At 41.8% G+C, this 14,818-nt stretch overlaps 1 protein-coding gene across 5 annotated transcripts in view; it reads right to left on the reverse strand.

Moving 5' to 3' along the window:
- Window positions 1–4,815: 4,815 nt before the first annotated feature.
- CRK (CRK proto-oncogene, adaptor protein) overlaps window positions 4,816–14,818 on the reverse strand; it is a 32,240-nt gene continuing 22,237 nt past the window's right edge. For 2 of the 5 annotated variants that reach the window (XM_035721426.2, XM_035721428.2), the window contains exons 3-4: window positions 9,027–9,059; window positions 4,816–5,169 (exon numbers count right to left, since the gene is read on the reverse strand). In XM_035721426.2, coding sequence (XP_035577319.1) covers window positions 5,143–5,169; window positions 9,027–9,059 — 60 coding nt within the window. In that variant the 3' untranslated portion in view covers window positions 4,816–5,142. Of the gene's footprint in view, window positions 5,170–6,405; window positions 9,060–14,818 lie in introns of those variants that run through there. The other 3 variants (XM_025476185.3, XM_025476183.3, XM_035721427.2) reach the window with 2 other exon arrangements.

The following is a 14,818-nucleotide window of genomic DNA, read 5'->3' on the forward strand; positions in this document are numbered from 1 at the left end:
GGGAGCCTGCTTCTCCCTCTGCCTATGTATCTGCCTCTCTTTGTGTCTCTCCTGAATAAGTAAAATCTTTTTTAAAAAAAGTATTTCTAAAACTAGAAATTAAACATAAGATACGACTACTGAGGAACCCTTATGCACTGTTGGTGGGAATGCAAACTGGTGTAGCCATTGTGGACCTTATGGAGGTTCTTCAAAAAGTTAAAAATGGAAGTGCCTTATGATCCAGTAATTGCACTACTGGGTACTTACCCAAAGAATACAAGAAACACTAATTCGAAGAGATATATGCACACCTAGGTTTACTGCATTATTTACAATAGCCACACAACGGTAGCAACTCAAGCATCTATTGATAGATGAATGGATAAATATGTGAGATGTGGCGTGCATATGCAAACACACAAACACACACACATACACAGGAATATTACTCAGCCATAAAAAAGAATGAAATCTTCTTTAAAAAAAAAAAAGTCAGGGCAGCCCCGGTGGCGCAGTGGTTTAGCACCGCCTGCAGCCCAGGGCGTGATCCTGGAGACCCTGGATCGAGTCCCATGTCAGGCTCTCTGCATGGAGCCTGCTTCTCCCTCTACCTGTGTCTCTGCCTCTCTCTCTCTCTATGAACAAATAAATTTTAAAAAATCTTAAAAAAAAAAAAAAAAAAGTCAGAGGGTGCCTGAGTGGCTCACTCAGTTAAGTGTCGGACTCTTGATTTCAGCTCAGGCCATGATCTCGAGGTTGTGAGATGGAGACCCTCATTGGGCTCTGCGCTCAGTAGAGTCTATTTCAGATTTTTTCTCCCTCTCTCTCTCTCTCAAAAAAAAAAAAAAAAGAGACACTTAAAAAAATGAAATCTTGACATTTCCAACAACATGGATGGATCTGGAGAGTATAATGCTATGTAAGCCAGGCAGATAAAGACAAATACCATATTATTCCATTCCTATTTGGAATTTCAGATACAAAACAAATGAACAAAGGGGAAAAAAGAAAAAACCAAAAAACAGACTCTTAACTATAGAGAACAAACTGATGGTTTCCAGAGGTGAAGGTGGGTGAAGGGATGGGTGAAATGGGTGAACGGGATTAAGAATGCACTTGTTTTTTGTTTTTTGTTTTTTTTTAAGTAATCTCTACACCCTCTGTAGGGCTGGAACTCACAACCCCGAGAGCAAGAGTCAAATGCTCGGGACGCCTGGGTGGCTCCGCAGTTTAGCGCCTGCCTTTGGCCTAGGGCGTGATCCTGGAGTTCTGGGATTGAGTTCCGTGTCGGGCTCCCTGTGTGGAGCCTGCTTCTCCCTCTGCCTGTGTCTCTGCCTCTCTCTCTCTGTGTCTCTCATGAATAAACAAATATTTTTTAAAAAAGAGTCAAATGCTCTCCAGACTTAGTCAGCCAGGCACCCCAAGAATGTACTTCTCTTGAGCACTGAGTAATGTGTGGAACAATTGGATCATTCTATTGTACACCTGAAACTAATATAGCACTGTATGTTTACACTGGAATTAAAATTTAAAAGAAACAGTCAATAATCTTCATTTGTGAATAGGTCCCCTCTAAGTGATCCAGTCAGCTCTTTTTTTTTTTTAAATAGTACCTATCTTTTTTTTTTTTTTTTTTTTACTTATATTTTTTTATTCATGAGAATACACAGAGAGGAGACAGAGAGAGAGGCAGAGGGAGAAGCAGGCTCCATGCAGGGAGCCCGACGTGGGACTTGATCTGGGGTCTCCAGGGTCATGCCCTGGGATGAAGGCAGGCGCTAAACTGCTGAGCCACCCGGGCCGCCCAGCTCTTCTTTGCAAAAGGAAAGGAACATGGCCACAGGGAAGCACCCAGACCCTTGAGACTAGGCTGTGACAACCATTTCACATTTCTGTAACAGAAGGATATTTCCTAAATGGATTTTACTCTAATATTAAAACATACCTATAAAAAAATAAAATAAAACACACCTATAGTCTTTGAGCATACACCAAGACCAGGAAAACTAGAGACAGCAGTTGAGAGGTAATCAGCTGGGTCTCTGTTCCCCAGCACTAAATACTCTGAAGGAAACATTCTTCATTCAATAAATATGTATAGTCTACTGTGAGGCTCTGTGCTAGGCTTTCGAGATGGAATGAACAAATCACATGTAGCTTCTGCCCTGCTGGAGTGGATTTATAGCCTAACAGAGATGGAATGAAATTACCACAGAAATACATAGTTATAATATGAGATGAGCACCATGAAGGTAAATGATGTGACTGATTATGACAGGAATTAAGGGAAGTCATCTCTGAGGAAGTGCCAGGTAGGAGTTGGGGGTAGGGAGGTCCTAGAGTGGGCAAGGGCTTTTTCATCTGAGAAGCTGATTTGCTCGCCTCTTTTTTTTAAGTAATCACTATGCCCAATGTGGGGCTCAAACTCATGACCTCAAGGGCAAGAGCTGCATGCTACAGCCAGTCAGGTGCCCTTCATCTGACAAGCTGAAAAGCCTGACAGGAGCATAGAGAATGAGGCAGGCTGAAGAAGAGATGAACACTCCCATGTAGGCCATACTATGGAATGCAGATTGTATTTTATGACTAAGAGGAAGCATTAAAGGATTTATTTATTTTTTAAAAATATTTTATTTATTCATAGAGACAGAGAGAGAGAGGCAGAGACACAGGCAGAAGGAGAAGCAGGCTCCATGCCGGGAGCCCGACGTGGGACTCGATCCGGGGACTCCAGGACGGCACCCTGGGACAAAGGCAGGCGTGAAACCGCCGAGCCACCCAGGGACCCCCCGCATTAAAGGATTTTTAAGTGAAGGAATGCCATGATCAAGTCTGCCCAAGATCATCCTGGTCGCTCTAATGAACAGATTAGGGAGTGAATGGCCAAGAAGGAGGTTGTCACAACAGTTCACAGGAAAGATGGCTGCTTGGGTGGTGGGGGTGGTAGAGGCATAAAGGGAATATTCTGGAGGCAGAGCTGACAGAATTTGGTGGTGACAGGGATGTGGTGGAGAGATGTTTATAAATGGGTAGGCAACTGGAACATTAAACAGAATAATCAAAGCTATTTATGGAGTGTCATGTACAATCATGCACCAGACGGGCACTCAGTTGAGGAGGCAGGAGGGATTGTAACCCAAATCACTCTCTTTTGCACTTGTCAAGCCATGAGCCTGCATGGGGCCGTGTCCGCACAGACGAAAGGGTGCCTTTTCCAAGTGGTTACTCACAAAAACCTGCTGCCCAAGTCATGTGTCTGTCTGGTGACCTTGACAGAACACTTACTTTCGGAGTCACTAGGGGCCCCCATGGAGGCTATGGGTGTGGATTTTGTCCTACTACTCTTAGAATATAAGATTCACAAGGGCAGGGATCTATGCTGCAGGAGCTACCACACTTAGAACTGCTATAACCTGATCAAAACTAGTCACAGAAGCACCCAGTTAGCCCTGACAGCTAAAGTCAGCAAACCATGGAGTTATTTCTCCCTTTGGTGGTAACAGATGAATACTCCTCACTCATTTTATTTATATACTTTACATTTATTTATTTACTTAAAAAGATTTTATTCATGAGAGCCACAGAGGCAGAGACACAGGCAGAGAAGCAGGCCCCATGCAGGGAGCCCAATGTGGGACTCCAGGATCACACCCTGAGCCAAAGGCAGATGCTCAACCGCTGAGCCACCCAGGCGTCCCTATATACTTTTTATTTAGGATAGCCCCTTTCTTTCTTTCTTTCTTTCCTTTTTTTAAGATTTATTTATTCATTCATTCATTCATGAGGCGCAGAGAGAAGCAGAGAAACAGGCAGAGGGAGCCCGATGTGGGCCTCAATCCCGGGACTCCAGGATCATACCCTGGGCCGAAGGCAGGCACCAAACCACTGAGCCACCCAGGGATCCCCTAGAATAGCCCCTTTCTTAGGCAGTAGAGGTATCCTTGTGTTCATGTGATACTCTCTCAAAACAAATAATTGCAAAACGATGAGTGAGGTCAAGATTGCTATCACCCCACAACAGGTAATCTTTAGACACAGTAGCAACACCAGCCGAAGCAGCCAAGGCTTTGTTAGGGCTCCTAGCTGTTAGGGGCTCCTGGGAACCTGCAGTCAGGCTGGAAGGTCTAGGGAGAGGAGGCAAACACTTAGTATAAAAACCTGCAAATAAATAAAATAAATAAATAAAAATAAAATTAAAAAAAAAAAAACACAAAAAACAAAACAAAAAAAACCTGCAAATAGCACAGCAACTCCAGGAAGCTTGATCCTGCCTTACAGATCCCGTTAGGGCAGCCCAAAGGTATCCAACTAACAATATTATTATACTTATGTAGTACCAAACTCATTTTCACTCACAGTAGACTTTCCGGAGGAACCCATCTTACACCTCAACTCAGGATTCTACTTCCCTAGTTTCCTTGCTGGTACTCAGAACCTTGGAGAAGCCCACCTGAGTCACCAGCTTGAAATGAAGCTAGAAACTCCATAAAATTTTCCCAAAGTAAACAGAGGCTTTGAACAAGTCAACCTCCTCATGTCTGATACACTATTCTCCTTCCCACTCCCAGAAAGCTAAATGTCCAAAGTCTTCCCCACTTGGAGTGGGAGGACAGAAATAAATCTGTCCACATCAGTTTACCTTTGACCGTTCAGTCACTATTCTAGAACTCACTTTTCTAGGATCCAATGCAGATCTCAAATCTAATAAAATCAGGCCAATCACAGAAATATCAGAAGCATTTCCCTGACCAAAAGCTAGCCTGGGTATTCATTTTTGCTTGCTTTCATCCTATATCCCTAGAGGATCCTCAAGCATTGCTTTTTTCATGAATCTCATTTTTTTGGGGTAAGATTTATTTATTTGATTGAGGGTAGGGGCAAGGAGCAGAGGGAGAGGGAGAAAATCTCACACTCCTTGCTGAGTGCAGAGTCCAATACGCAGCTTGATCCCACAACCCCAAGATAATGACCCAAGCCAACCAAGAGTCAGACGCTCAGCTGACTGAGCCACCCAAGTGCCCCTCAAGTTCACTTCTTGATGGTTAGTTCCTGTTTGCCCTCCACCCATTTCTTTTTATCTTCAGAGTATATATGGCAGTAGAGCTCCAAATACTTAGCCTCTTCCTGTCAAACTTAAGATGCCTATTTTCACATTTTCTTCTATGGAGGGGGCTTTTCTCTTCGTATCTGTAAGAGGAATAGAAGTTAATTTGAAAATTAGGGTCATAAATACAAGAGTTGGTAGGAGCACTCAAAGTTATGTGAAGGAACCCAACACTCAAATGTATTAAAACAAAATTTTTAAAAATTTTATTTATTCATGAGAGACACAGAGAGAGAGAGAGAGAGAGAGAGAGAGAGAGAGGCAGAGACACAGGCAGAGGGAGAAGCAGGCTCCATGCAGGGAGCCCGATGGAGAACTCGATCCCGGGACTCCAGGATCACACCCTGGGCCGAAGGTGGCGCTAAACCGCTGAGCCACCCAGGGATCCCCTAAAACAAGATTTTGAATTTTATTTTTTTATTGATAAAAAGTTGAAGCATACTTAAATCACCTTGCTGTTAAGCTTATGTATGCCAAAGGTGGCTCCCTTTGGAGGAGATTCCTTTAACTCTTGGTTGACAATCTGCTATGTCTACAGCAGTAATGAGATGTTTTATTTTCGGTCCCAGGCAGAATACTGTTAAGTGACTGGCAAAACTTGTTCTTTTCATTTTTTAAAACTAAATCTACTACACCCAACGTGGGGCTTGAACTCAAGACCCCAAGGTCAAGAGTTGCATAGTCTACTGACTGATCCAGCCAGGGTGCCCTGTTCTTTTCATTTAAAAACTTCACCACCCGAAGGACACAAAACTAGAGTATAATGTCAACCCTTTTAGGTATATATAGTGTCACACGGCATGTCTCTATATGTACACATGCTCTGAGAAACGATGGGAAGAACATGTTTAACCTTTTTTTTGTATTTACTAAATTATCTATTCTGAAAATGTGCTACTTACATAAAAAAGGAGAAATGACACTATATTATCTACATTAACATTCTAAAAACCTATTATATAACATCTAAATTTCTCATTTGCTTTATAAAGCCCCCTACCATATTCTTGTTTTCTGTACAACCACATATAGCCATTTCTGGACAAATTTGATGTTCTCTGTCCACCTTACTCCAGCTTTTTGATCATTACATAATCATTCGTATGTTCCTCTTAAATCAATTTATTTCATGACTTCTGGAGACCCTTCAAAATATCACCAATGATTAACCTCATCTTTAATGAGTACCTACAGATTATGTATAATTGCTTCCTTATTTGATTATATGATTGTAGGCTGCTGAATGTACATACATGCCTCTTATTCCCTAAGCATAAAAGATTTAGCTCTTTTGTTAAAAATATTCAAAGATTACTTCCTTCAAAAGATCACCAAGCCAAACATTTGGCCATATTTTTATTTACTACATATACTATAAACATATACAATACATGCTACAAAAAAACATTTTAAAAAAATTTAACTGTCAAGAAAGTGTATAGTGTTATAATACAATGGCACATGTTCATATTTTATTTCAAATTGGTTTGCTTACCACCCATTTCAAACCATTAATAGTGAAATGTTACTTAAGGATAATTAAAAATTATCTATTTGCATTATTAACAATAAACAATTCCAACAAATTAATAAGATTTAACCATGTCAAATATTAGTATCCAAAACTGGGCTTTTGCAGAAATGATTATATAAAATATAGCAGCCAATTAGTTTACTTTGCTCTGTGACAATGTACATATGCACTTGAATAGGATTCTAGCATTTGCTTTTGGAAGATACTTATTAGAAGTCCTTTGATTTAAGGTCCAACAACGGTCACACCCAGCCAAATCCAACCAAGTTCATTTAATGGCTTCAGACAACTTATTGTTGAAAAATTCTTATGATTTAGGTAGAGTTGAATGTCCCACTAATATTACAAATGATGAAAAGAGACATTACAAGCCAGTATCAAAGTCAAAGGCAAAAGAAAATACAAACATTCAAATCAGTTCATGACAAGGTTTTTCTACAAGTATTTTAGATGTCATACTTTCAGGAAAACAAGATTTAATGTGTGTATTTGGATTTTACAGTATCTATGCTCTAACTGAAAATTTAAGAGTAGTCAGATGGAATGAAGTCTAGTATTGCAAATCTGTTTATTTAACATTATTGAGCACCCACTATGTGCATTGCACTGTGCTAACTTTTAAAAGTTGAATATTACTATCTTTATCAAGCATTACCTTAGTGTGAGGTAAAAATACATTAAATTAGCGTCAACTCATTAGTTTGCTTGTGGTATGTAATAATCCTGTGTCAGCTGGCTTCTCTGTGCCATATAAAGAGCTTCTGCACACCCCTCATTCACTCACATAAACATCTGCACACTGACTATGCCAGGCATTGTGCTAGTCACTGGGATACCATGATTTGGTATATGTTCAAAGAATGCATAATAATCATTAACCTATGTAAAAACAATTAGAAAGATACATTACTTTTCTTAAATGAGGCCCAAAGCAAAATATAATGTGTTTCTATGGGTCATATCACACCATAGACCAGTAAGTGCCTTCCTAGACTGGGAACTAACTTTGAAGGTTTCATATTGTAGTCTAAATAGCCTAGATCATTTTTGGTCTCAGAAGTCTATTCTTTGGAGCACCTGACCCCATATAAACCATTCCACACTTAAAAGGATTTGTAAACTAAACTGGAACATAAAGAAAAAGAGCCAAAAATGAAGGCAGTTGATAATGTAATGCACTTCAAGCACTATTCTGACCATGTAAAATGAATAATACATAAGTAATTCATGATTGGTTCCAATGTTTCTCAAAGCGCTAACCCTATCCCAAACTCATGTAGTTTTAACTTGACTTTTATACAAGTTGCATATAAAGCAAAGGGCAGAATTTGGCCCTACAACCATCTATGGAATAGTCTAAGTGATTGGTCCTTCTACTCTAAGTAGAAGCTAAGAATTTCAAAAAGTCCCTTAATAGGATACTAGCACTCAGGAGGAATGACCCCACTGGATCCCATTAGCCAGAAGTCTGTTTAGCTGTGGTAGCAGTGTGAACCTACTATGACCCCTTGAGGGAAGGCAGAAAGCTGGGAGTTTGGGTGTCCACTCAGTGAATCCAAAACTGGCTTAAAGCTATGCACTGAATAAAGTGCTCTGCACATCTTGCTTGTCATCTGGAATGAAAAGAAACACTTTTCTTGAGAATGAACCTATCTGTAGGCCTGGGGGAAAAGAATAACAAGGATTTAAAGAATCCCAAGAAAAAGTATGAAGCATTGACTAGGAAAGAAGACAAATGCCTCTAGTAGTGTCCTCAGAAATCTCAGGATTTGAACTGTCAGAATGAGTCATACAGTGGTCATGTTCTATAAATGAAAAAGCAATCCCACTGGGTACTTACTATTCACACGGTGCAAGATTACTTCATGGGGGTGGGAGGGAACAGTCTATTGCCATTTGATAGCATGGTTTCAAAATGAAAATAAAACCATTGAATAAATCAGGGTAAGCAGCATGCAATATTCCTCTCTTGTCCATCAGTTTTCCACAGGTTGATTCGCACTACCTGAGGGAAAGGAGGCAAAATATCCATCCCTTCTGATACACTCAGGCATGGCTGCTACCACCTAAAATTGCCAATTCAGAAGTTAACACACAAGGCCTCCAGTTTCGTACCCTGAACATGGTAAATGAGACTAGAGATGTAGTTCAGTCTAAAAAAGATCACAGGTACAGAATGCTTATATAAACTAGACTGCTTTGACATCTGTAAGAAAATTGTATAGATGACACTCAGAAAAAAAAAAAAAAAAAAAAAAAGATTGTTCCCATCTGTCAGCAAAACTGTTAGTTGAGCTATACTCAGCTGAAGTCCTCATCAGGATTCTGTTGATCCAGCAGACGGACATGTGTGAATGGGAAGTGACCTCGTTTGCCATTACATTCCCCTTCCCACTGACCACTCACATTAATCTTCGTAACCTTTACCAGCTCACCGACCTGCAGGAGGAGAATAAGGAAAGAACTTTATTTCCAGTTATGAATACAAACTGAAAATCTCCATTCTCTGGTTAGGCATACCCTGCCCACATGATTGCTCTAGGGCTGACATTACAGAAATGGCTATTTGCTGCCTCCCAAGCCCCAGCCACCAGACTGATTACTTGTGGTTAGTGCAGGCAGAAGGGATTTTAGCAGTGCAGAAAAACGGAGTACAGAAAAGGAAGGATCCTAGAAAATGACATTTTTTGGAAATTTTAATCATTTCTGGATGAGCAATCCCAACTAGAATGACTCAATATTCCTTTTCTTTTTTTAAAAGATTTTATTTATTTGGTCATGAAAGACACACACAGAGAGAGGAAGAAACACAGAGGGAGAAGCATGCTCCCCTCAGGGAGCCTGATGTGGGGCTTGATCCCTGAACTTCAGGATCACGCCCTGGGCCAAAAGCAGAGCTTAAGAGCTGAGCCATCCAGTTGTACCTCAATATTCCTTTTCTTTGTACCTATAACCTTTAGCTTCCTGTCTGCCCCACAGGCTGCGGCCTAGGGAAAGAGGCCCCCCCCCCCCATCCTCACTAGCATACAACAGCAACACAATCCCCCAACCATTCGTGTACACATATCATTGTCTGCTACTGCTTCAGAGCAGAAAGTAATCATGGAATGCAACTTCATTTGGTCCCAGAAAATGAAGTGTTCCTCTCACCTTTCTACCAAGGCAAGCTTTTGCCACCTGGGCAGGCATAAGCCAAAATTCCAAATTCCAACAGCAATTTGCAAAGCCGTCCCCCTAACCCCCATCTTCATCAAGCTCTACTTGGTAGGTCGCTGCCTGCCAGCCCCCCACCCCACCATGCACTAACAGATCTTGTTGCTCCCTCAATACCACTTGGTATATATTCATTAACATAAGGAGACATCATGTATTTGCTTCTGTTATGAAAAGCTTTCCTTTGCAACATCAACTATAAAGTTTTGACAATCTAGGATATACCTCTATTCTATAAAACTTAAGACAAAATCAGTCTGATGAATGGATTCATCCTGTGGGAAAATACTGAACAATGGTGAGAGAAGTAGTGAGACACTGGACTAAAGAACTTTATCCTGTGATTATAACGACATCTGAGTTCTGAGGCTATAAGAGGTTTCTAAGCATAATTGTTCATTTGGTTTTATTAAGTTAGTAACTATTATTTATTGAACTTTCATTAAGTACTGTAAAGGATTTTTCTTTTTTTAAGTCAGCCCCATGCCTAATGTGGGGCTAGAACTCAAGAGATCATGAGTTGCATGCTCTACTGACTGAGCCAGCCAGTTACCCCTACTCTAGAATATTTTATATAAACTATTTTCTAGTTATTATAATAACCTTTTAAGGCAGGAGTTTTTGTTTTTGTTTTTCTTTTTTCTTTTTTTTTTTTTAAACAGTGGGTTTATTTATTTTTTTAATTTTTATTTATTTATGATAGTCACACAGAGAGAGAGAGAGGCAGAGACACAGGCAGAGGGAGAAGCAGGCTCCATGCACCGGGAGCCCGATGTGGGATTCGATCCCGGGTCTCCAGGATCGCGCCCTGGGCCAAAGGCAGGCGCCAAACCACTGCGCCACCCAGGGATCCCGGTTTTTCATTTTATAGATGAAAAAACCGAGGTTCAGAGCAATTATAGATATACCTAAGGTCACACAACCACTAGCAGGGCTGGGATTTGAGCTCATTAGTATTATCTCCAAAGCTAATTCATGTTCTTTCTACCATAGGAGGAACTTTCAACTACTGGGCAAAGTCAACTTGAGTCTAGGACCAGGGCCTTTTGTGAAACCAACTTGATGTCACTCACAGGAGAAACAGCTTGCCTACTGACCTGCCTAGAACTTCCTACTAAAGGACTATCTGAAAACCACAGAAGCCTACAGTGATTGTGCAGGTCACAGGATGCTGAGAAAAGGAAGACAGAAACTAGAGAATAGGGATCCCTGGGTGGCGCAGTGCTTTGGTGCCTGCCTTTGGCCCAGGGCGCGATCCTGGAGACCCGGGATCGAATCCCACATCGGGCTCCCGGTGCATGGAGCCTGCTTCTCCCTCTGCCTATATCTCTGCCTCTCTCTCTCTCTGTGACTATCATAAATAAATAAAAAAAAAAATAAAAAAAAATAAAAAAAAAAAACTAGAGAATATGTAACATAAAAGGGATAAGATACAAGGGCGAGAAAAGGCAGCAGCTCAGGGTGTTGATATGAAGATTAAGGCTGATGGAGTAAGGGGAAAAGAAAGGATGATACTGCTTGCCCATCTTTGCAAGCATGTCCAGTCCCTAACATGCTGCTAGCACCAAGGTTCTTTATTAATAATCAGCAATCTTCTAATTTATAAAGTTCTTGACATCCAAGCAAGCCAATAGGACAAGTCTAGATCTTCCTAGTCTTCAGGGGAGAGGAAGACTGGGACCTCAAAGTGAATATTTCCTAGCTAGCAAAAACAATCTGAAATGAGATGCCTGGGTAGCTCAGTCAGTTAACGTCTGCCTTCAGCTTAAGTGATGGTCCCAGGATTGGGCTCCCTGCTAAGCAGAGATCCTGCTTCTCCCCCTCCCTCTGCCCCTCCCCTCACTTGTGCTCTATCCTGCTCTGGCTCATTCTCTCTCAAATAAAGTCTTTTTAAAAAACCAAAAAACAAAATCTGAAAGATTTCTTCTTATACCCCCCAATTCTAGTTCTCAGATTTTAACTTTAAAAAATTTTTAAAATAGGGATCCCTGGGTGGCGCAGCGGCTTGGCGCCTGCCTTTGGCCCAGGGCGCGGTCCTGGAGACCCGGGATCGAATCCCACGTCGGGCTCCCGGTGCATGGAGCCTGCTTCTCCCTCTGCCTGTGTCTCTGCCTCTCTCTCTCACTGTGTGCCTATCATAAATAAATAAAAGTTTAAAAAAAATTAAAAAAAAAAATTTTTTAAATAAACTCTATGCCCAATGTGGGGCTTGAATTCACAACCCTAAGCTCAAGAATCAAGCTCAACAGAGTAGACCAGCAAGGCACCCCTCAAGTTCTGACTTTATCTCACTTGTTGAAAGAAAGAAAGAAAGAAAGAAAGAAAGAAAGAAAGAAAGAAAGAAAGAAAGAAAAGAAAAGAAAAGAGAAAAGAAAAGAAAAGAAAAGAAAAGAAAAGAAAAGAAAAGAAAGAAAAGAAAAGAAAGAAAGAAAGAAAGAAAGAAAGAAAGAAAGAAAGAAAGAAAGAAAGAAAGAATATTTATTTGAGAAAGAGGGAGACAAAGCATTAGCAGGAGGGAAGAGACAGAGGGAGGAGAAGCAGGCTCCCCGCCAAGACAGCCTTATGTGGGGCCCAATCCCAGGAACCTGGGATCATTGACTTGAGCCAAGATAGAGCTTAACCAAGTGAGCCACCCAGACACCATTCCCTTCTTTTTAAAACTCTTGCGGGCAGCCAGGGTGGCTCAGTGGTATAGTGCCACCTTCAGCCTGGGGTGTGATCCTGGAGACCTGGGATCGAGTCCGATGTCGGGCTTCCTGCATGGAGCCTGCTTCTCCCTCTGCCTGTGTCTCTGCCTCTCTCTCTGTCTCTCTCATGAATAAATACATCTTTAAAAAAATAAAAAGAAATAAAACTCTTGCAGTGTTGCACTGGGAGCAATATCCATTTGATAACATTTGACTATTCTGTAGTGAATTTTGTTTCTGACCTGTCAATTATTCTTGACTGTCCCCCCACCCCAACCATCCCACTGGAATGAATGCCACTAACCTACTAGTAGCACCTTGCTATGTTAAGTTCAATTATATATATATATATATAATTTTTAAAAAATATTTTTTTTGTTTATTTGAGAGAGAGAGAGAGAGGAGAGAACGAGCACCAGCAGAGTGGGGAGGGCCAGAGGAAGAGGGAGCAGCAGACACGGGGCTCGATCCAGGACCCCGGGATCGTGACCTGAACTGAAGGCAGACACCCAGCCAACTGAACCATCCAGGTGCCCCAGGTCAATTCTATCAAGTGCAGAACTTTTCTCCATTTTATTATTTGTATTTTCATTAAAAAAGGTTTATTTATATTAATATCTTTATATATTTATTTGAAAGAGAGGGGCAGCCCTGGTGGCTCAGCAGCTGGACATCTGCCTTTGGCCCAGGGCGTGATCCTGGAGGCCTGGCATCAAGTCCCGCGTCGGGTTCCCTACATGGAGCCTGCTTCTCCCTCTGCCTGTGTCTCTGCCTCTCTCTGTGTGTCTCTCATGAATAAATAAAATCTTTAAAAAAAAAAAGAGAGAGAGAGAGAGAGAGAACGCCTAACAGAGGAAGGGTAAGAGGGGTAGGGAGAGGGGAAGAATCTCAGGCAGACTCCCCGCTGAGCAGATCCCAACATGTGGCTCGATCTCACAACCCTGAGACCATGATCTAAGCTGAAACCAAGAGTCAGATACTTAACCAACTACACCAATAATAGAAGTCCCTACCCTTAAGAAAGAGGAAAACGGTTTAACGGATGTGTATGCTCACGTGCTCACATCAAAAATCTAAGTTGCTACTTGTGTTAGGTTCCCCTCCAGATGGGGACAAAGGGGCCAGTTTTAAAAAGCTGGTTTGAGGGATGCCTGGGTGGCTCAGTGGTTGAGCATCTGCCTTCGGCTCAGGGTGTGATCCCAGAGTCCCGAGGTCGAGTCCCACAGCAGCTCTGTGTGTGGAGCCTGCTTCTCCCTCTGCCTGTGTCTCTGCCTCTCTCTGTCATAAATAAATCTTAAAAAAAAAAAAAAAAAAAAAAAAAACTGGTTTGACAGGGTACCTGACTAACTCACTCAGTAGATCATGTGACTCTTGACTTCAGGGTAGTGATTTCAAGCCCCACATTGGGTGTAGAGCTTATCTGGGGTTGGTATTGAGAAGGAAACTAGTCTGACAACAGCCCAGCTAATACCCCTAATAGCTGTCGTATTCATTTTTTTTTTAAGATTTTATTTATTCATAAGAGACGGGGGGGGGGGGGGGGCAGAAACACAGGCAGAGGAAGAAGCAGACTCCATGCAAGGAGCCTGATGTGGGACTCAATCCCAGGACTCCAGGATCATGCCCTGAGCCAAAGGCAGGCGCTAAACAGCTCAGCCACCCAGGGATCCCCAATAGCTGTCATATCTAAATGTATTATTTTACTGATATTAAAAACACAAAAAGGGATCCCTGGGTGGCGCAGCGGTTTGGCGCCTGCCTTTGGCCCAGGGCGCGATCCTGGAGACCCCGGATCGAATCCCACATCGGGCTCCCGGTGCATGGAGCCTGCTTCTCCCTCTGCCTGTGTCTCTGCCTCTCTCTCTCTCTCTCTCTCTCTCTCTGTCTCTGTGACTATCATAAATAAATAAAAATTAAAAAAAAAAATTTTAAAAACACAAAAAAGGGACATGAGGGAACATTCTGGAGTGTTGGAAATGTTCTATACTTTCATCTGGGTGCTTATCCAATAGGTGCATACACATGTAAACTCCAAGCTGTATTTTCAGGATCAGTACTTTTTACCAAATGATTTCATATCTAAATGAAGCGATGATGGGGCACCTCGGTGGCTCAGTGGTGGAGTGTCTGCCTTTGGCTCAGGGCGTGATCCTGGGGTCCAGGAATCAAGTCCTACATCAGGCTCCCCACAGGGAGCCTGCTTCTCCCTCTGCCAATGTCTGCCTCTCTCTCCCTGTGTCTCTCATGAATAAATAACATCTTTTAAAAAATAAAAGATGAAAAAATAAAATAAAAAAA

Source organism: Canis lupus, chromosome 9, assembly GCF_003254725.2.
Source record: "Canis lupus dingo isolate Sandy chromosome 9, ASM325472v2, whole genome shotgun sequence".
Classification (NCBI taxonomy): Eukaryota; Metazoa; Chordata; class Mammalia; order Carnivora; family Canidae; genus Canis; species Canis lupus.